General features: G+C 37.0%; 1 protein-coding gene across 1 annotated transcript in view; it reads right to left on the bottom strand.

Moving 5' to 3' along the window:
- Positions 1-23,754, bottom strand: part of LOC128579307 (putative ankyrin repeat domain-containing protein 26-like protein) — a 75,430-nt gene that overhangs the window by 22,292 nt on the left and 29,384 nt on the right. The window contains exons 6-10 of the mRNA XM_053581454.1: positions 16,249-16,388; positions 9,931-10,009; positions 9,280-9,341; positions 6,541-6,634; positions 4,373-4,443 (exon numbers count right to left, since the gene is read on the bottom strand). Of these exons, the coding sequence (XP_053437429.1) occupies positions 4,373-4,443; positions 6,541-6,634; positions 9,280-9,341; positions 9,931-10,009; positions 16,249-16,388 (446 nt within the window). The remainder of the gene's footprint in view (positions 1-4,372; positions 4,444-6,540; positions 6,635-9,279; positions 9,342-9,930; positions 10,010-16,248; positions 16,389-23,754) is intronic.

The raw sequence follows: 23,754 nt of genomic DNA, 5'->3' as shown, positions 1-23,754 counted from the left end.
CAGACACATAATAATTAACTTTGCCAAAATTAACATGAAGGAGAAAATTCTGCAACCAGCCAGATGTAAGACAGCCATAACCTACAAGGGGGAAAATATTCGAATGACTTCAGATCTCTCTACTGAAACTTTTCAAGCTAGAAGAGGATGGTCATCAACCTTTAACCTCCTAACACAAAATAACTTTCAACCCAGGATCCTGTATCCAGCTAAACAGAGGTTCATTTATGATGGAGAAGTTAAATACTTTAATGACATTCACATGTTGAAGAAATTTTCCATAAAGAAACCACCTCTCCAGGATATTCTCAATCCTATCCTCTATAGTGACCAGCACAATCCTCTACCAGCAAAGTCAACTCACTCAGAAACTTTTGATCAAAATCCAACTTCCACTGTTGCAAAAGGATTAAAAATGCCTACTGGACTTTAAAAAAATTGATACCCAAAATACTACCAGGCTTATCAATATTCTCAATTAATGTGAATGGCTAAAATTGTCCTCTACAGAGGCACAGTTTTGCTGACTGGATATACAAATTTAAGTCATATATCTGCTGCATATAAGAATCTCAATTTACCTTAAGTGATAAATACAGACTCAGGGTGAAGGGATGGTCATCTATAATGCAGGCAACGCTCAATAGCCAAGACATTACTCAGAAATAAAGACAAAGCAGTAGCAATCAGCCTACCAGACTTCAGTCTATACTATAAATCTATAGTGATCAAAACAGCATGATAGTGGCACAAAAATACCAAGGTAAATGTATAGAACAGAATAGAGAACCAAGAGATTAAGCCGGGCACTTACTATCATTTGATCTTTGATAAGCGTATCAAAAACATAAATAGGGAAAACATTCCCTATTCAACAAATGGTACTGGGTGAATTGGCTGGCGACTTGTAGAAGACTGAAACAGGACCCTCATCTTTCACCATTAACAAAAATTGATTCTCATTGGATAAACGGTTTAAACTTAAGACAAAAAAATATAAAAATACTATTAGCGGGGACAGGGAAAACACTTGAAAAATTGGCCTGGAAGAATATGCTATGAGGAGGACCCCAGTCCCCAGGCAATTGAAGTAACACCAAAAATATATTACAGGGATCTGATAAAACGAAAAAACATCTGCACAGCAAAGAACAAAGTAAGTAAAGCAAGCACACGGTCCTCAGAATGGGAGAAGATTTTTTCAGGTTATGTTTCCAACAACGATTTGATAATTAGATTAAACAGAAAACCTAAATTAATTAGTAAGGTAAGAACTATTGATCACATTTCATTTTAGGCAAGAGAATTGAACAGAAGCTTCTCTGAAGAAAATAGGCGCATGGCCTACAGACACATGAAAAACTGCTCATCATCTTTAATCATCAGAGAAATACAAATCAAAACCACTTTGAGACATCATCTAACTCCAGGAAAGTAGCCCACATCACAAAATCACAAAACTACAGATTTTGGTGTGGATGTGGACAGAAGGGAACATTTCTGCACTGCTGGTGGGAATGCAGTCTAATATGTCCCTTTTAGAAAGAGGTTTGGAGAACACTTAGGATATTAAAAGTAGACCTACCATTTGATCCTGCTATGCCTCTGCTAGGAATAAATCCAGATGACCAATCATCATTTTAAAACAAACATATTTGCACCAGAATGTTTATTACAGCCCAGTTCATGATTGCCCAGTCATGAAAGAAGCGCAAGTGCCCATAGCCCCTGAATGAAGTAACAAATTGTGGTATATGTATACCATGGAATATTGTGCAGCCATAAAAAGATGGAGACTTTGCCCCTTTTATGTTCACATGATGGAGTTTGAACATATTTTTCTTAGTAACATATCTCAAGAATCTAAGAAAAACTATACTCAGTACTGTTATGAAACAAATATATAATCCCCCATACTTTTACATGAATGATGAATCACAACTATAGCCCAGAATGAAAGAGGGAAGACGGGGGAGAATAGGGGAAGGGGGAAGCTGTGTGAAGAGAAGGTAAACAGTGGGACATCACCTATAGTGCATATCACAAGGGTACATGTCAAATCTTTTAAGAGTAGAGTATAAATATCTTAACACAACAAATAATTAAGTAAGGTGAACCCTATGTTAACCGGTTTGATGTAAGCATTCCAAATTATGTCTAAAATCAGCACCTTGTACCCCATAAAAGGAGTAATGTACAGTTATGATTCAATAAAAAAAGATATAAAAATAAGAACTTCATAAAAAAAAACTCTCAGTGTCCCTTCATTTCGACAATAACTTCTGACTTCCTTGCTTGTTTTTGTGTTTGTATTATCTTCACATTTCTACTCACCTGTGTCAAATGCATGCCGAGTGTCCGTGTGCATTGTTAGCATTTTTACAGTATACCTTTTTCTTTCATTTAAATGAACTTTAGGAGGTGAGTAGAGATTATACTTCAGGAACACAAAGTAGGCATGAGATGTGACATATTTTTGTGACTGAGGCCTTTTTATTGAGAAAATGCCTCAAACACTAAAGAGTGGACACTCCAGGTACATCTTTCCCCTCACAGTCTGGTATACTGTTTGTTACATTAGATGGTGAATTTTCAGAACTTTGCTCCTTCCTTACACTAACTCAACTAAAGGACAAGCAGGAATTTTGTATTATTCACAGTTTTAACCAGAACTCTGTTTCAACTCATTTCTCAGGTGTTTTTATTTACTTCCCCATTCCACTTTGCCTTGTTTGATGCACAGTTGCTTATACTTTTGAACGCAAGGAAGTTCTGAATGTACAGATACATTCTATCAGTCCTCATTCATTCCTAGTCAGGAGACATGTTTCCATATGCAAACATGTGTAGTACCCATTCAAAGAACTCCTAAAGGCCCCTGTCTCATCCTGAGTTCCCCGCACATCTAAACCCCCTCTTGGGTTAAGTCCCAAAACAGGTTTCAGAATAGAACAGGAAGTTCCCTTAGTGCCCAAAGATTCCTAGACACGGGTAAAACAATGGTGCAACTTACCACAACCCCCTAGCAATGGCTAAACAATGATGGAAAGCTTACTCGAGTAAAATTTCCCAATCCAAGTTTATCCCCATGCCAGCTGCCAGAATGCAACCCCCTGACTCACTGTAACCAGTGCCAAACCCCTGACTCACTGTAACCCCACCCTTGTGAAAACCGACGTGCTTTTGGCCCCCTGAGCCAACTCTGTAACCCCGCCCCTGAGCTAACCACCTGCCTGTTTTTGCTTGGCTTGCCACATAGCACAAAATCGGTATAAAAATCAGCTTGATCCTCGCCTTGGGGCCGTTTGCCCTTTGGACAAAAACAGGCCTGCGCGGGTGTAATAAATCACTATCTGATTTATACCTAGAGTGGGTATACCTGAGTCTTTCTTCAGGTAGCATGAGTACAACACATGCACTATTAACGTGCTTATTTCTGTTCTGTGTTTAAAAATTGATAACTGAAACCTGGGAAATTTTACATTATCACAAGACAAAATCAGTAGCAATCAGAAAGAAAAGCCAATTCTCAAATGTGAATTTAAATGATATAGCACAATATGACAGTGCTATTTTCTGAAACAGACTGTCGGCTTAAGCCCACATTTAATATTTTCTTTTTTTTTTTTTGGCCGGGGCTGGGTTTGAACCCACCACCTCTGGCATATGGGACCGGCGCCCTACTCCTTGAGCCACAGGCGCCGCCCCACATTTAATATTTTCTAATGTCCTCATAAGACAGTGAGTGAAGGAACCTTGGTACCGTTTAATAATTTCCTGAAGCTATGTCAGTTACAACTTGCTGCCGTACCCTCATATCAAAGTCCCTTTCTTCAAGGTCGGATTTCCTACATAGGCACAGTCTAATGACCTAATTCCCTCTCTCAGCACACACACTGAACTGAGTTAGAGGCCACAAGGTGGAAGAAACACTCTACCTGGCACGACTGATGTGCAGTATAAAAACTACATTACGGTTTGGTACAATTGGGAATAATGACTCTTTGAACATGAGTCCAACTCAGTGGTCATCATGATGAAATTGCTCGTAATTTCTCTTGCTTAGTAATATGATTCTGTACTTGGCATTACCGTCCTTATCATGTAAGGTTACAAAACTGAAGAGCCAGAAAAACACCAAAATCGTCTGCCTGGATTCCAAGGACAAAGATTAGCTGTAAGTCACTCTTTACTTTAGGAAGGTTTAAGTTTTATAACTAGTTAAAAAAAACTGTTTAAAATTAAATATTAGCTAACCACATATGAATTCTAAAATGCCATTCCAGTAGGAAATGTCCCTTGGACTACGTCACATCATTCATGTAAAGAAAACAACATTAAACCAGGAATTTAAATTTAAATTTGTTGATACCTGTGGCTGGTTATTTTCACTTCCTTTAGGTTCTTCTTCCTCTTTCACTGATTTTGATAAAATTTTGTGTCCTGTAAATTTCATATATTAAGTTAAATGACATTGCTTAGAATGATGTGATAAAATCTCTCAGCTTTATAAAAATGTATACAAACCTAAATTTATTTTTATCTTATAAATTGAGAGTTTAGATGAACTTAAGTCTTTAGCAAACTATATACCTCTTTAAAAATTACTCCTAATCATCTAATACTTGAAAAACCACTCAGAAGGGGCTGCTAGATGTCACCAGGTAGAAGGCATATGAAGATCACAGATTCACTCACAAATTCTTCCATAAAACATAAATGACAAAGCCATCATAAACAATTAAAATTTTATCAATCCAGAAAAACATATCAAGTAACCTATGTACTCCTGTCTACCTCCTATTAGAACCTTCAACGCGTTGCACATGTTAATCATCAAGTTGTTGTTACTTTTTATACCTTCATCAGTGTATGCCTGGTGATATATATGTGACATGCTTTCTGTTCATATGCTGACAATCTTCTTTCCTTTTTTTTTTTTTTACACAGATTGCTACGTGAGGACTCCATTCATTATGGCTCTTTCCCTGGATAAACAGGCATATCCTCCCTCAGTAAGGCCTCAATACTCTAAGGATTTCTCCTTTGCAACTTCACCACCTCAACTGTAAGTTATTTATTTCCATTTCTATTCCCCAGATCTCAAGGCTCACAATATTCCATAGCATCATTGGCAAACAGTTTTTACCTATTTTACTTGATAATTATGGAATGCAGTTAAAGGAAAATGAAAAAGATGCATCAAGGTTGGCATTTCCAGAGCTCATGTGTGAGCTGAGAAGGAAAGGGTGAGATGAGCAAGGTGAAAAGTTGGAGAGGCCAAGAAAAAATGAGAGCAGGACAGGATGGAGCACCCTGCGGACTACAGATTAGGTGTACACTGTATCCTCTAGCTTTCCCATCTTCATATTTCTTCCTCCACTCATTCAAAAGCCTTGTAAGATACATCTAAGTAATTATGCATATTCACTCTAAATATGACATATTTATAAAAAAGGAAACAAATTGATTCACCTCATCATTATAACATATTAACTAATTTTTACATTTAAAAATCAGTTTCATATTCATTGAAAATATTAAGAAAAGTCATGGAATGGGCTCTATAAATTTATGGTTTTTGACTTTATTTTCTGTGGGGATATTACATTAATCTCTTTCTGATTTTAGAAAACACCTATTTTAATAAAGAATATTTTTTAAAATGACCAGTGTTTTTATATTCAAGTTAATCTATTTTTGTGAATGAATATAGACATAGCACATTTCTCTGATGCCTAACACTTACAGGAGGAGAAATGTATTTTTGTTATAGCCCCACAGATTCGCCATTCCCCACAATTTTTTTTTCTCCCAAAATGTTCCTTGAATATCCAGACTGGAGAATTCAAACAGAAATAGTTTCAAATACCGGATCCTATCCTTCCAAATTCCACGTTATAATTCTAGCACACTCTCTTGCTTCCAGTGATCTCTGTGGCAGAAGTAATCTTAATCTTCTGTGTAAATGCAAATTTCTTGAATCGATACAAGAGCATTCTCTCGGTTTTCTTCATCATTAACTGCAACATTACAGGTACAACTTATTCCTTCCCTCTTTCCCTGCTCATGAACCTTTTTTTCGGATCTCTTGTCACCATTCTTTTCAGGGATCATTTATGCCCCTTATTTCCTCTTCAATTACTAGTAATAGTTCATATCTATAATTTGGAATTGTTCACTTTTTTCTTTATCCCATCTGGCTAGGAACATGTTCAGAAATACATGTAAAAGCAAAATAATGCCCTCCTTTGATCCTTCTGTTGGAGATGTTCTCCAACAGCTCTTCCTATATATTTCTCTACAGGGATGTCTATAGTCTTGTTACTTAGTGTGGTCCAAGAACCCGCAGCATTGGAGTCACCTGAAAACATATTAGAAACACAGAGTCCCGAGGGAGCAGTAGCTCGACCCTGTAATCCCAACACTCTGGGAGGCGAAGGCAGGTGGATGCTTGTGCTCTGGAGTTTAGGACTAGCCTGAGCAAGAATAAAATCCCATCTGTAAAAATTGTCTTTTACAGGAAAATACAATTCTTACCTTCTACTTGTGCATTTACTCTGTTTTTTTCTTCTTGATTGGCATCCTGAGATGAATGACTAAGATCCTTCTCTGAGAGAGTCTCTGAAATACTCTGTTAAAGTTAATATCAATATGAGTTAAGTTAAAAATAATAAGTTACATCAATATTTGCTAATCATTTTCTTCAAAAACAACTGAATTTTTTTTGGTAAAAGCAATTACATATAAAACTAAGAGAAACATGTATTGAAAGCCAAAACACTTCAATACAGAACTTCATATATGCTGTCTAGCTCAAGCTCATCTTTTATGTGCATATCGGTGTGTAAACACAGCATGAAAGGCCAAAATGAATCATATTCACAAAAAAATATGAACTCGTGCATGTTTCAACATGGAACAAGATTGAAAATAACCGATTACTTTGTACTCACCACAAGGAATAAGAGAACTTTTTTTTTAAACAAAATACACTTGCTCTAATACTTACCGATTAAACACATAAAATATTTCTTAATGGAATTTTAGCATGAAAATTTGACACACAGAATTCTAATAAACTTTGTATATTTCATATTGGGCATAAACTGAACATTCATTTTTATTTCATATTAACATAAGTGTACCTAAACAGAACATTTCTGAAGCTGCTTTATTTAGGTAAACAAAAGGTTAGAAAAATCTAAAATATGTTTTGTAGAGTTTTTACTTATGATTGAATAAAAGGATACCGCAGTTAAAAATAACTGTTTTGTCATGTTTAAATAAAATCAAACAAACACTAGATATAGTATGTAACTTTTTACTAACAAAAAGCAAATTAGGAACTATAGAAAACCTCGATATAAAAGAATACAAACATTTATTTTTGAAGCATCTAAGGTATCCCAGACATGTATTTGCACATTTTCATTTCTATGCATTATAATGATAAAAATAAAATTGACTGATGATGATGATGATGACGACTACCCTACTTTCTGCTTCCTGGTGTTCCCAGGATGTTTAGAGTAAAAAATGATACATATGTGATCCATTGCTTTCTTTCCTATCTTTCTCCCACAATTTCACATGGCTGGCTCCTTCTCATCCTTTAGCTGATAGCTTGAAAATCACACTCAGAAAGATCTTTCCTGACTATAGATTTCCACCCCAGTCCTTTCCGCATTAACTGCAATCTTCCTCTATATTGTCTAACCTGATATTCTGTTTTCTCTATATGAAGCCCCCATAGTAAGTCAGAATTTTTGGCTGTTTGGCTTTCTGTTGATACTACAATATTTAAATGAAGCCCACATAGTAAGTCGGATTTTTTGGCTGTTTGGCTTTCTATTGATACTACAATACCGTAAGTCATCCTATTGTACATTCAATGTCTAACTACTTAGCACATAATTGGTACTCATAGTACCAGATACTACTTCAGAGGCTGAGGCAAGGGGATCACTTAAGCCCAAGAGTTTGAGGTTGCTGTGAGCTATGACACCACAGCACTCCACCCAGGGCACAGAATGAGATTCTATCTCAAAAATATATATATATATAAATATATACATATTTTTTTTTCAAGGTCAAACATGTACAAATCTCATTGGGAAGGTCGTAAGCACAAAATCACTATTCTTACAGGATATCTGCCACAATAGTCTCCCAAAACTTATTATACCCCAAATTAGAAAGGCTCATGCCAGTTCTAACTTGCTTAACTTCCATTTTTCCTTGACACTACTGTCTGAAGGATTTTTTTTAAAAAAGAACTACTTTCCATATTTATTAAATCATTAAATAAAACTGTGAACATTTCTTACATTTGCATGCATACTTTTCAGACTATAAAAATGTTTCCAGATTTCATACTATATTTGTTCATTACACATACCTAAGAGGTTGATATTAGTGCCATGTCTATGAATTAGGTCACAGACATTCAAAATTAATTAAATAATTTTCCTCAGTTTCCACAGAAAGTGAAAGATCCAGAATAACATGTCTTTTGACATCCATTTGATGCTGGTGCTGCTGCCCAACCACTGCTTCCAAGAGGTCAGCCTTTCCCATGTCTTCCTACCTGAGCTCTGCTTCCGAATAAATTGTCAGTATTTCATACCTACAGTGTATCAGAAGCATGGCTGCCACAAAAGTATTCTATGTGTTCTATTTTAGAAAATGATTTTTGTTTATTAAAACTCCACTAAATCAAATTGTTACTATTACAGCCCAACATGTTCACTTACTCCCCATGATTTTTTTTTTTCTCTTAAAATGTTCCTTGATGATCTAGACTGGCCAATTCAAACATAGTAACAGTTTTGAGTGCCAGATTTTGTCATTACATGTTCCAAGTTATAAAAATCAAGTCTCCAAACTGCTTTTCCCTGAATTTCATTAGGCCTTTTATTACACATCCATATTTACCACAGACTCATGCATTTGGCTATAGATGAATCTGGAATAATTCTTTAATTTTTAAATAAACTTAACTTCAAATCCAAATGGTATTCTTATAACTTCTAAGCCTTATCATTTTGTATTATATTACACTGTCTTTTTAAAGGAATCTTGCAAATTAGCAGAATTTTACAATTCAGCAGCTCATTCTTTCCACATAATTACTTTATTAATTATGGCCTGATAATGTAAGAAAATAATTCCTTGTGGGAACATACACAGCTGAGAAAAGGTAATTAAAAGCATCCCTTTTATGTTTTAAAGTTGTCAATGCTTATATTTTAAAGTAATGATAAGAAAAGACAGTACCTCCAAATACAAACTTGGTTCTTTTGGTTTGTCGTGTCCTGATAACAGTACAGAGATTTTATCTATAAAATGTCATTTAAAGATAAATTAATGATAAAAATATTACTGCATTTTCAAAACATATACAAATGTATCTCCATTTGTGACTATTTCAGTAAAATAAAACTCATAGCCAAAAGAATTTCAGAAGGTTAAAGCAGTTTCAGGATAAAGTTTATAGTATAAAAAAGGTGGCAAAAGAAACGTACTTAAAAGGAATGGACAGTATATTTAAAAGGAATGGACATTATCTACTTGTGACCTTACCTATGGTGCATATTGCAAGGGTACTCGTCAAATCTGTGAAGTGTAGAGTATCAATGTCTTAACACAACAATTAAGTAAGTGAGGTGAAGGCTATGTGACCCAGCTTGATTTAAGCATTCCTAATTGTATATAAAATCAGCACATCATACCCCATAAATACATTACTGTACATAGTTATGATTTAATAAAAACAATAAAATAAATAAAAGGAATGGAAATTAAACCAATACCCGTTATTGGTTTTTATTTCATAATAGCATGTAATTAAAAATTTTAGATGTTTCCCCTAATTATAAGATTACCACCTCTTATAATTTATTTTCACAAAAATAAAATTGTCATTACCTATTTGCTTTTGTGTAGCACTTTCAACAATACCAATCGTGTTGGTATTGTCTCCAACTTCTGACTCTCTTGCTCCTTCCTATTGAGAAAAAGAAAAGTCAACTTCAGGAAATGTATTGATTCACTCACACATCAATCTGTTAGCAAAATAACACACATTCACTATGTTTATCAAGCATACGCACTACCTGGGAGAATAATTTGAACATAGAAACAGAAGACAGAGTCTGTCCTATATTTAAGTGGGTGTGGCAAAGATATATGGAAACAAATAAGAAAGGTAATTCATGAGTCTGTAATTACAGTAAATTAATTACACAAAGGATACAATGGAGGAAGAGTCAGTTCTACCCAGGAAGCTTAGGAAATGCAGCAAAGATAGAGGCGTATTTTCAAAGACAACGATGTACGCAGTGAGAGTGTGAAGGGCTTTTGGACAGGGGAGAAGGGGCAAAAGGATGAGGAATGGAACCACAGGGCATATGAGGGCTCTGAAGGTAATGCGGTAAAACTGCAACCTTGTGATAAGGAACAGGTTTCAGAGATGAAATGGGAGAATCAGGCCAAGCTACCAAAGACAGGTGGCAGAAGAGGTGCAAACTTTCCCTTTCCTGTAATGGGATCCACTCAATAAGCACGTAAGTCAGGCCACCACAAACATATTTTCAAAAGGTCACCTTGGTAGCAATGTGAAAATAGATGAACACCTGACAAAATCAGAAAAGAGCTTTTCAAAATCATAGATCAGAAAGAGAATTATGGTAACAAGCTATGAACACTGGTAATGGTGAGTGACTGGATTGGTGATCTGCAGGAGAGATAAAGTACAAGATTTACACTAACTTAATGTTTCAGTGCTACTTACTAGATGTTATTTACTAGAAAAGAAAAATCAGATGACAAAATAGGGCACCAAGAGTCAAGGAAGTAAGGGAAGGGATAAGGACAGTGTCTTCAGTCCTTAAAGTCCAATATGTCAACTATGAAGCACGCAAGGACATAGGAGATAAATCTGGGTAAATACTTTAGGAAGAGATTACTTACTCATGAAAGGAATATGGTGTTAAGAACATAAGTATGTGTAAGATATTCTAAACTGGCACACCTATGTAATGCAAATCCAACAGAACTCTGACATTTGGAAAATGAGAACAAGAGGAGAAAATAAAACCATAGGATTCAAATTTTATATTTTAACATTTTTGAAGAAAAATACACTTTCATTAATATATGCAAATATTTATTTCTTGTTATTGTGTCCATTTTTAAAATTGAAGAAATGTTTATCTCAAAAAAAAACAATTCAAGATGCTACAAGAAAACTCTTTCAATAATTATCCCTACAAATTTTAACTTGTAGAAGAAAAATGCTGTTATGATTAGAGAATTACGAGGGCATTTTAAGTACTACTATGATGTAAGAAAGAAATGTAAAACCCTAGTTTAAATTTCACATGGTTTTCTTATTCTTCTGTCAACAACGTACTAATAACTCTGTCTATTGATACCTGATAGAATGGTCATTAAAAGTTAAAGAAAAGGGGTGTGGTATGTCTTTTATGGGTGGGACAAGGGTTCTTTTTTATTATTATTAAATTATAGCTGTGTACATTGATATGATCATGGGGCATCATACACTAGCTTCATAAACCGTTTGACACATTTTCATCATACTGGTTGACACAGCCTTCCTGGCGTTTTTTTTGTTATTGTGCTAAGACATTTACATTCTACATTTACTAAGTTTCACATATACCCTTGTAAGATACACCACAGGTGTAATCCCACCTATCCCCCTTGCTTTATCCCCCTCCCCTCCCTTTCCCATTCCCCGTAAGTATCTCAAGAATGGAAAAAAAAGTACCCAATGTACTCAGCCCTACTATGAAACTAATTTAGGGCTTTCACATGAAAGCTATAACCCAGTTACAACCTAAGAATAGGGGGACAAGGGTTCTTATCTAACAAAGCAATCAATGTACGCTGGATCTGTGTACCCTCAAGGAAACCTCAACAACAACAACAACAAAAACTGAAGAAAGGATCTAGAATTTAAAAAACCCTATGATTATACATGTTGAAGATTTAGAAATCTCCCAGTATATCCATGATTGTCCAGCAGGACCCGATACTCACATGAGGAAAGAAGAAATGGACTAAAACATTGGGCCCACAGGACTCTTGTGTTTTACTGATAAAAGACATCGTGTACAAGGTTTGACAAGCATGAATACTAAAGTTAATAATGCTTCTTTAGAATAATAAAATGTTCACATTCTGGACATATTTGTCAAATTAAGAAATGACCTTCCAGAGATAATTTTGTATACTATTTGGCAGTCTTTACTGCCGTATGCTTCTATAACTTTGTTTAGTTTATTTGATGATTCTTTAATCAAATCTGACTACATTTACTGGATGTGTGAACATCTGTGTCCATTACAGAGATTTCATGAGCACAAGATGAATGAGAAAAACACCAAAACACACAACTGACTAATTTGTTTAAGAGGTTTGAATTTAAAATATCTTTTCACATTTAATGGATACATAAATTTTAATTTTAGTTAACAAAACTATAAATGTTTATTTATTTTGCCTTATTTTCAAAAAGTTCAGCTACCAAGAAATTACATCAAATAGTAAGATAAATTAGTTAAGTTGAGAATATACTAAACACTGTTAGAAAACTTAAACAAAAGCCAGAAGAGCCAAATACTAATAATTCATTTAATAATTCTAATAGAGCCTAAAAGAGGTTTCACTTTGTATAATCTGTGAGCATAGGTTTGACTAGATTAAATATGAGACGACATTTCATTAAATTGAAAAGAAATAATACAGACTAAATTTCCTTTCTTAGAAATACTACCAAAAAATAGAGAATAGACCTTAAAAAGAAGATTGATGTTCAGGCTGTCATAAGCAATCAAAGGAAAAGATAACTTTGGGGGGTTGTTCATAAATGGAATACCCGAAAAAAGAAAAGATAACCACACAGAATAAACATGTTTTTTTCTAAAAAAATAAAATAAAACTCCTTTATTATTATTATTTTTTTTAAGACAGAGTCTCACTATGTCCCCCTAGGTAGGGTGCCATGGCGTCACAGCTCCAAGCAACCTCCAACTCTTGGGCATCAGCGATTCTCTTGCCTCAGCCTCATAAGTAGCTGGGACTACAGGGGCCTGCCATAATTCCTGGCTATTTTATTGGTGCAGTTGTCATTGTTGAGCAGGCCCAAGCCAGGTTTGAAACTACCAGATCGGATGTATGTGGCATGCGCCCTAAACACTGAGGTACGGGTGTCCAGCCATTTTCTAATATTTGTAATTGATACATAATAGGGGTCCATATTTGGGGAGTACACATGATAATTTCACACATTCATATCATCAACTCAGGGTATAAGGATATTCATCATCTTAAATATGTAAACATATACATTTTTATATATACATTTTTTTGGGGGGGAAATAGCTTTATCCTCTGTCATAACACAAACCAACAGACTTTGGTGTTGGCAAGTGAGGAAACACAACAGTAGAACCCGCTGCTCACTGAGAAGGAGGAGGATGAGTTACAAAGCCTTCCCCCATTTCTCATGCAGCTGAGATAAAGCCATAACCCTTATAAATAGATCGTTATATTAAAAATATTTCCAGGGCCCACCTGGCTCTGCTCCTACACAAATAGGGTTAATCTCTGTAGTAAAAAGGGTGATATTTTGGGGGCAGAAATTTGGGGGGCTGGTAGCTGGAAGACAACCCAATGTGTAATGAAGGCTCTCCCAAACATCCAGAAGAGAGGGGCAAGGGGGCCCTGTCATTGGCTGAGAAGTATTCCTGGAGGTAGTCTCACTCCTGTCCTCAATCCCTGATGCTCTTGAGTGATCTGTCCTTTCAGACACCCGCCTGTTCCACTCTCAGAGTCTATTATTTTCTTGGAACCCACCTATTTAGCTCACCAACCAAGTTTTGGTGTCCCCTATTGCTTAGGCCTCTGAAGTCATCCCCTTTAAATCACAGCCCTCTCCTTAAATACAAAGCATGAGGAGACCTCAAGGGTCCTTCCTGCCAGGAGTATATTCCAGGGGTCAGCCAGTTTGGGGGTCCCCCCTCAGTCCCAGACCATGAATTAAATTGGTGCTGGGCCCTGTGTTCATTGGTGGAGACCTCAAAGACATAGGCAGGGCAGTAATTCCAATAAGACACCCGGCAATTCCTGGGTGTCTCTGTTTGTCACCACCGGGAGGATGGTGGAGTTTTCAAGGATGCTGTTCATCATGTACCATTCAGCCAGCTACTACAACTTGTGCAGGAAATTCACCAGGTACTCCTAGAGGGGTGAGCAAAACAGGCAGTACACAAATCTCCGTCCTCCAGCTGGGCCCGCTCTGTCACCACCTTCTCCACCACCTGCTTGCCAAAGGAGCAGGCCTTGGAGGAGCACATGAAGGTCATGTGCTCCAGGCTCTCATACTGGCTGCTTACTCTGTATAAGGCACCACTGTTGCTGCTTCCACCACTGCTAGCCCTGGTCTTCTCACCACTTGGGCCCCAGTTCAGTTCTGCCAAAAACTTAAACAGGAAAAAGACAGGGGGAGGAGGCATTGATCATCAGTTCCTGGACACCACCCTTTTCTCAGAGAATTTGTAATTGATCTGCTGGACATCCACACTCTTGAGTGGGGGTACTCCAGGGCTGGGGCAGTGCTGGCTGATGTGTACAAACAGGTGCCTCTGGTATGAGCCAGTTGCATTTGGCAGTTCCACACAGGCAGAGAACTCTACTAGCTGCAACCAGGAAGAGCCCAGGGCCCAAGCCTGCCAGGCTGGGGATAATGGAGCAAGTACAGACAGGGGTGAGAGGGGTTAAGTGAACCCTTACCCTGGTCAATAGATGGGGGAGTCAATGACAAGAAGAATGGCTTCACATCTGAAACTTGCACAGGGGTCTAGGGCCCCAGGCCAAAACTGGAAAAGCTCAGAGGCTTGAGGACCACCAGGACCCAGTTTGGTGAGCTGGGCCAACAACGTGGTAGCCATGGTTCGGAAAGCCTTGTTCTTGGAAACCTGGTCCTTTAGCTTGGACTAGATTTCTCTTGATTACTTTCAAGTTGAAACCTGGATGAGATTAGAGACCTGGTTGCAAGTTCAGACCTTCTCCAATCTTAGCTTGATGTAGCAGGTAATCATTTCATTCTAACCGTACATCTTGCCTTCAAAGGACAAGATGATTTTCTGACAACCATAGAACAGGTAGATGGCCAAGCTCTGCTCAGTATCTGGGTTCCAAACACCCTCTGCATCTGTGTCCACTTTCCTTCTAGTACTCTTCCTGCCTGTGCCACTCTCATCACTGCCGTCCTTAATGCTTGTCCAGCCATGGCCATCATCCACAAGGGACCCTAACCCAGGCTTCCCAATCACGGCCTCCCAGCCTGTGGCTGAGGAACCATGACCTTAGATATTTATCTTTCATTCATGCTAGGAACTTATGAAATATCTTCTAGTTATTTGTAAATGTATACAAGATTAATGTTACTATAGCCATCATTAAGTTTTCTTTATGTTCCTTATTAACATCAGTTATAAGTCAATCAGATAAATCTGAACACGTTTTCATTACCTGGCTTTCTTTTTCTAAGTTATGTTTAAAATAATTTCTATTATATCTTATACAGAGATCATGCCGCCATTTAACTCCACTATTTCCGTCGTGTTTTTATTTATTTATTTATTACTTTTCTTTTTTAGAGATAGAGCTTCACTTTTTTCACCCATGGTAGAGTGCCATGGCATCACAGGTCACAGAAACCTCCAACTCCCAGGCTTAAGCGATACGCTTGCCTCAACCTCCTGAGTACCTGGGATTATAGGCACCCACCACAACACCTGGCTATCTGTTGTGTTTTCATAATAATCTCTCTCATTTGGACTGTCTTACTCAATGTTTATATTTATCTTGCCCTTCCTCAATCAATTCTTTCCCTTCATCACTCTCTTCCTCTCCATGTTTGTTGAGCTGGGGTTTTTTGGTTGCTTTATAGTACTTTCCTTCCATAATGATAAGCTTAAGCTTTGCTCCACTAGTTTTCCTAATGCTCAATGCTAAGCACATCTCTGGCTTGACACTATATGATTTCTCTTATGATTATGAGGACTTTTTTTGTTAGATCTTTCTTATTATTATGAGAATCAGTGGGATGGTATGTGAAAAAAATCACATTGTATCCCATAAATGCATTAATGTACACAGGTATGATTTAATAATAAATAAATATCCTTTAAAAAAGGTTTTATGAAGACAACTTACCTCTGTATCACAATGGTTGACAAAGGCCATTCGAGGACCTGGTATGAATGGCTGGACTAAAGTGAAGGTGGAAAAATGGTTTTCAGCCATTTCTTCTTTTTGACAAACAGAACGCCTTTCCTTAACCAAAGTTGCTCTTGCTACAGTAAAAACAAGGTAAAGAATACATAAAAATATTGGTAGTTCATAATCAATAAATAACACAAGAAGAGACAGTCTTCAAAAAGCTTATAATTTTCCTTGCATGTCTGAGAAGCAGTCTATAGACTTTTAAAATCTGGGTTGGAAACCCAAAAGGAAACGGAAAAGGAAGAAAAAGGAAACCAGAACAAAGGAGAGGTTGCAATCTTAATTTCAGATACAAGCAGTTTTAAAGCAACTAAAATTAAGAAAGACAAAGATGGAAGAGAGGAAAGGAGGGAGGGGGTGATGGGTCATGGTGTTTGGCACACCTCTTGGAGAAAAAACACATTTATAAGAGGGACTTTGCCTGACAAATGCAATTAGTGTAACTTGGTTATTTGTACCTTCAATGAATCCCCAACAATAAAAAAAAATAATAATAAATAAATAAAATAAAAATAAAAAAAGAAAGACAAAGATGGACACTTTATACTGGTCAAAGGTACAATACAACATGAAAACATATCAATTTTAAATATTTATGCACCCAACTTTAATATGCCCATATTTATGAAACAGACCATGAAGGGTCTGAGCAATATGACATCCCAAAGACACCATAATAGCTGGGGACATTAACATCCCTCTGACAGAACTGGACAGGTCCTATAAATGGAAACTAACCAAGATACAAGGGACTTAAATATGACCCTGGAACAAAAGGGATTAATATACATACACAGAACACAACATCCCAAAGCAAAAGAATATACATTTTTCTCAGCCCATCATACATACTCCAAAATTGACCACATCCTAGAATACAAATCAAACCTCAGCAAAATTAAAACAATAGAAAGTGTACCTTATACCTTCTCAGACCACAAGGCAATAAAGGTGGAACTCAACTCCAACTAAAATGCACATCTCTACACAAAGACATGGAAATTAAGTAACTTTTAGCTAAATGAGAGTTATGTTCAAGAAAATATAAAAGAGGAAATCATTAAATTCCTCAAACATAACAACAATGAAGGAATAAGTTCTAAAAACCTGCGGGATACAGTGAAAGCCCTCCTATGAGGGAAATATATTACATTAGATGCCCACATTTGAAAAACAGAAAGGGAGTGCATTGACAAACTCAAGAACCATCTTATGGAATTGGAAAATACAACAATCTAATCCCGGGTGGTGCCTGTGGCTCAAAGGGGTAGGGCGCCAGTCCCATATGCCGGAGGTGGCAGGTTCAAGCCCAGCCCCGGCCAAAAACCACAAAAAAAAAAAAAAAAAAAAAAAAAAAACAATCTAATCCCGAAACCAGCAGAAGGAAAGAATTAACCAGAATTAAATCAGAGATTAATGAAATTAAAAACAAGAGAATCATTCAAAAAATTAATGAAACAAAAAATATTTTTTTATTTTATTTATTTATTTATTTATTTATTGCAGTTTTTGTCCAAGGCTGGGTTTGAACCCTCCACCTCTGGCATATTGGGCTGACACCCTACTCATTTGCCCCCCCAAATGATTTAATTTTTTGAAGAAATAAATAAAATAGATAACCTGTGGCCAGATTAACTAGAAACAGAAAACAAAATCTCTAATCACATCAATCAGAAACAATAAACAGGAAATAACAACAGATGCCACAGAGACACAAGAGATTATCTCTGAGTACTACAAGAAACTCTATGCCTAGAAATTGTATAATGTGGAGAAAATGGATCAATAACAAGAATAATATCCTCTCCCTAGACTTAAACAAGAACAAATAGATCTTCTGAAAAGACCAATCTCAACCACTGAGATTGAAGAAAAAATAAAAAATTTCCCAACAAAAAATGCCATGGTCCAGATGACTTCACACCAGAATTCTATCAAACCTTCAAGGAAAAGCTTATACTCATATTGCAGAAATTATTCCAAAAAAAAAAAAAAAGAAAGAGAGAGGAAAAAGGAAGGAATCTTCCCAACACGTTCTACAAAGCAAACGTTACCCTGATGCCAAAACCAGTAAAACATCCAACTAAACTGAGAATTTCAGACCAATTTCACTAATGAATATAGATGCAAAAATTCTCAATAAAATCCTACCCAATAAATTACAGCTACACATTAAAAAATAAAATCACAATCACGCAGGATTCATCCCAGAGATGCAAGCCCAATAAACAAAAAATGTACTTCACCATATCAACAGAAGCAGAAACAATGACCATATGATCCTCTGAATAGAGGCAGAAAAAGCATTCAATAAAATTCAACATCTTTTTTCTAATAAGAACACTTAAAAATATAGGCATAGGTGGCATATTTCTTAAACTCATTGAAGCCATCTATGACAAACCCACTGCTAGTATTATACTAAATTGAGTAAAACTGAAAACTTTTCCACTTTGAACTGGAACAAACACAAGGTTGTCCTCTACCACCACCACTATACAACATAGTGCTGGAAGTTCTAACCAATTCAATCAGGCAATAGAAGGCTATAAAGGGCATCTTAATGGGAGCAGAAGAGGTCAAACTCTCCCTCTATGCCAATGATGATCTTATACTTAGAGAACACCAACAACTCAACCACAAGAATCCTGGAAGTGATCAAAAAATACACTAAGGTCTCAGGATATAAAGTTAATCTCCACAAGTCAGTAGCCTTTGTATATGCCAATAACAGCCAAGATGAGAAGCTAATCAAGGACACAAATGTCTTCACAGTAGCCTCAGAAAAAAATGAAATACCTAGGAATATACCTAATAAAAGAGGTGAAGGACCTCTATAAAGAAACTTACAAAACCCTAAGAAAGAAATAGCAGAGGATATTAACAAATGGAAGGATATAACATGCTCTTGGCTGGAGAGAAACAACATTATTAAAATTTCTATACTCCCAAACCATTCTACAGATTTTATGCAATCCCCATTAAAATCCCATCATCATACTTTCAAAATGTAGGAAAAAAAATAATTCTGCATTTTGTATGGAACCAAAAAAAAAAAAAATGTTATAGCCAAAGCAATTCTTAGTAATAAAAACAAAGCCAGGGCATATCACTACCAGACTTTCAGCTGTAAAGATCAAAACAGCATGGTATTGGCACAAAAATAGTCACTGACATTTAGAACTGAATAGAAAACCATGAAAGGAAACTAATATCTTACAGCTACCTGATCTTTGATAAAACAAACAAGAACATACACTAGGGAAAAGAATCCCTATTCAATAAATGGTGCTGGGAGAACTGGATAACGATATGTAAAAGACTGAAACTGGGCCCTCATCTCTCATCACTTACAAAAATTGATTCAGGATAGATAAAAGATCTAAATCTAAGGCACGAAACAATAAAAATCCTCAAAGAAAGTGTGGGGAAAACACTTGAAGATATCAACCTGGGGAAAGATTTTATGAAAAAGACTTCCGTGGCAGTCACCACAACACCAATAATAAACAAATGGGACTTAATTCAACTGAAAAGCTGCTATACAGCTAAGGGAACAATAACCAAAGCAAACAGACAGCCTTCAGAATGGGAAAAGACATTTGCATATTATGAATTGGACAAAACCATGATTACTAGGATGTATAGACAACTCAAATTAATCAACTAGAAAAGATCCAAGAATCCTATATATCACAGGACAAGAGACATGAATAGAACCTTTCTAAAGACAGATGAATAGCTAACAAACGTATGAAATAATACTCATCATCCCTGATCATCAGAGAAATGCAAATCAAACCCACCATAAGATATCACCTAGCCCCAAAATGGCCCACATCACAAAGTCTCAAAGTGGCAGATGCCGGTGTGGATGTGGAGAGAAGGGAACACTTTTACGCTGCTGCTGGGGATGCTAATTAATACAATTTTTTGAAAGGAAGTATGGATAATCCTCAAAGAAGTCAAATTAGATCTGCCATTTAATCCTGCAATCCCATTACTGAGCATCTACCCAGAAGAAAAAGAAATCCTTTTATCATAAGGACATTTGCGCTAGACCGTTTATCGAGCTCAATTTAAAATCACAAAATGTGGAAACAACCTAAATGGCCACCAACCCAGGAATGGATCAACAAACTGTGGTACATATATACCATGGAATACTATTCAGCCACTAAAAACGATGGAGGCTTTATATCTTTCATATTAACCCAGATGAAGATGGAAAACATTGTTCTTAGTAAATTATCACAAGAACGGGGAAGCAAAAATCCAATGTGTATATTTATATTCTAATATGAAGGCAATACATGATCTAATTCAAGGGGTATGGTAGCAGAACGAGGTAGCGGGGAGAGGCAGAGGTAGAAGGGGAGTGGGGGACACAGTGTGTGGCACACCTCTTGGGGGCAGAACACAAGTATAAGAGGGATTTTATCTAATAAATGCAATCAGTGTAACCTAATTCTTTGTTTACCCTTAATGAATTCCAAACAGTAAAAAATGCACATTTTGATTTCATTGATTTTGATTTTTTTACTTTTTATTCTGATTGATTTTGGCTCTAATTTTTATTTCCTTTCTTTTGGTCACTTTAAGTTTCATTAGCTCTTATTCTAGTTTCTTTTTTATTAATATTAAATCATAGCTGTCTAGCTGATAGATCATGAAAAAAATGCACATTTTGTGTATGATTTACAATTTGCTAAAAACGAAGACTGATACATTGTTACAAAATATTCCTTTGGGATCATACTTGAATACCAGAGTAGAATTAATAGTCATACTATTGGTGGGCTATTACTGCAGAAAGAAACTCTTACTTCCCTTCCTTTGTTTATAAAATGTAAACAAGAACAAGATCTATCAAAATTATTTGATACCTGTAAGGAGCTACTATTTGCAATAATCATAATCCTAAAAAACCCTACCACACTGACAGAAAATGCTATCATTTGCAGAATCAGTATCACGTGAGTATAGTCTCAAACTTAAAAAGATTGATTTCTGAAATGGATGAGGAGCACTTAGAATACAGTATAAAGCATTCCCCCTTATCTGTTACTTGTGTGAGAAAAAACACACTCAACCTGTTTTTTCTTTGTCCTCACACCACCACGACACTAATCGACACAGAGGATTTATGTGACCTATGTGTGGGAATATTTTTTCACTCCAAAAATCCCACAATCGATTCTTCAGTAGACACCAGCTGGGTGTCCTCCCTTTTGATCCCAGCACCATCTCCTTGGTGACAGTATCAGACCCCACAGGGTTCGTCTGCCCCTCCCCACACCAGAACTTCTGACCAACAGCCTTCAAGCTGGGGTTCCCACAACCCCATCCTAGGGTTCGATAAATTCAGTAGAATGTTTCACAGAACTCAAGGAGACACTTCTGCCAGCTGGTTAATTATGGAGGAGATTATAAAGGATACAGATGGTGAGGGACATAGGGCAAGGTATGGGGAAGAGATGCAGAGCTTCCAGACCCTCCAAAGGGCACCACCCCCTTGGAACTTCCATATATTCAGCTATCTAGAAGCTCTCTGAACCCTGTCCTTTGGGGTTTTATGAAAGATTCATTACTTGGCATGCCTGACTAAAGGACTGGCCATTGGTGTCAAACAAACTTCCAGTCTCTCTCTCCTCCCTGGAGGTTGGGAAGTGGGTCTAGAAGTCCCAACCTTCTAATCCTACCATAGTCTTTCAGGTGACCAGGCCTTACTCTGAAGCTGCCTAGGAACTGCTGGACATCAGGCCATCAACCACACACAAAGCTATCTCTTTTGGAGATCCGAAGGATTTTAGAAGTTGTATGCCAGGAAATGGGGTGCAAGATCAAGTATCACATTTTTGGCTTTGTGTCCTGTGGTTTCAATACATATAGTCAAAATGGTGTCTAAGTCTTAAATTGAAAACTCCAGAAATAAACAATTTATAAGTTTTAAATTATGTACTCTTCTGAGTAGTGTGATAAAAAATCTCAAACCATTCTGCTCCATTTTGCCCAGGATGTCAATCATCCTTCTTCTGGTATAACCACACTGTCTGTGCTGTACCCCAAATTCTCCCTTAGCCATTGATATGCTCTGTCCTCACATTCAGCCCTCAGCTTGGTGATCCAGGATCACTGGAAGGAGATGATCTCCTCTTCTAATATGCAGTTGGAACATAAACAGCAGCCCAAACTGCATCACAGTGCCTACCTCACCCACCTCCCTCATCCAGTCGCGTTCACTGTATCTGCCCCTGTCATCGCAAGGAGAAGTAGGGTGAGGAGAGTATGATAAACTGTTTTGAGAGATGACATTCACGTCACTTACAGTATAGCACGTTGTTAAAATTATTCGTTTATTATTAGTTATTGTAGTTGATCTATTACTGTGCCTAATTTATAAACTATCATAGATATGTGTATATAGGAGAAAACATTTGCAGGGCAGACTAGAGACAGACTACAAATGTGCCACTCACGGGGAAAGTGGAGTTGCAGGTAGCTGCCTTCATACGGATCACTTGTCTCTGAAGCCACATTGTGAAATCACAGAGAAGGAACAGGGTATACTCAGTGTGGGGGGAAAAGGTGATAGGTGACACATTAAGAAGATTAGAGAATGTGAGGGGAAGAGTAGATTAGATTATGAAAGAACCATGTCAGCACAGCATGGCCTGAACTGCACGATGGCACCCAACACCCTCACAGACCTCTTATCTGCACAGATGGGATACCGCCTGGAGTTTGTGCAGAACCCATGCAACAGAAAACAGGCACTGTGGGGAAGCACCCTTAACTCTGAGGTGCACCCACACTGGTCTACACCAGGTCTACACTGAGCAGGGGAGGGAGCAGACTGACTTGTGGCTTCCCTTTGTCCTCTATAGATCCTAGTTATCAAGCTTTGGTCTGATTCAAAAAATGCAAACATCCTTTCCCATTGTGTAGGTTGTCTATTTGCTTTGGTTGTCGTCTCCTTAGCTTTTCAGATGAATTAACTCCCATTTGTTTGTCTTTGTTGTTGTTGCAATCGCTACAGAAGTCTTCTTCATACAGTCTTTCCCCAGGACAATAACTTCAAGTGTTTTTCCTATAATTTCTTTGTGGATTTTTATCGTTTTGTGCCTTAAATTTAGGTCTATTATCCATCTTAAATCAATTTTTGTGAGTCAAGAAGGGTGTGGTTCCAGTTTCGGTCTTTTACAGGTCCTTATCCAGTTCTCCCAACACCATTTATTGAATAGGGATTCTTTCCCTCAGTGTATGTTCTTGTTTGGTTTATCAAAGACTAGGTGGCTTTAAGATGTTAGTTTCATTTCCTGGTATTCAACTCGGTTCCAAATGTCTATGTCTCTATTTTTGTGCCAGTACCATGCTGTTTTGAACACTATGGCCTTGTAGTACAGCCTAAAGTCTGGTATGCTGATGCCCCAAGCT

The sequence above is a fragment of the Nycticebus coucang genome, unplaced genomic scaffold (genome assembly GCF_027406575.1).
Source record: "Nycticebus coucang isolate mNycCou1 unplaced genomic scaffold, mNycCou1.pri scaffold_44, whole genome shotgun sequence".
Classification (NCBI taxonomy): Eukaryota; Metazoa; Chordata; class Mammalia; order Primates; family Lorisidae; genus Nycticebus; species Nycticebus coucang.
Note: the sequence above shows the minus strand (reverse complement) of the source record. Positions and strands in the feature narration are given on the sequence as shown.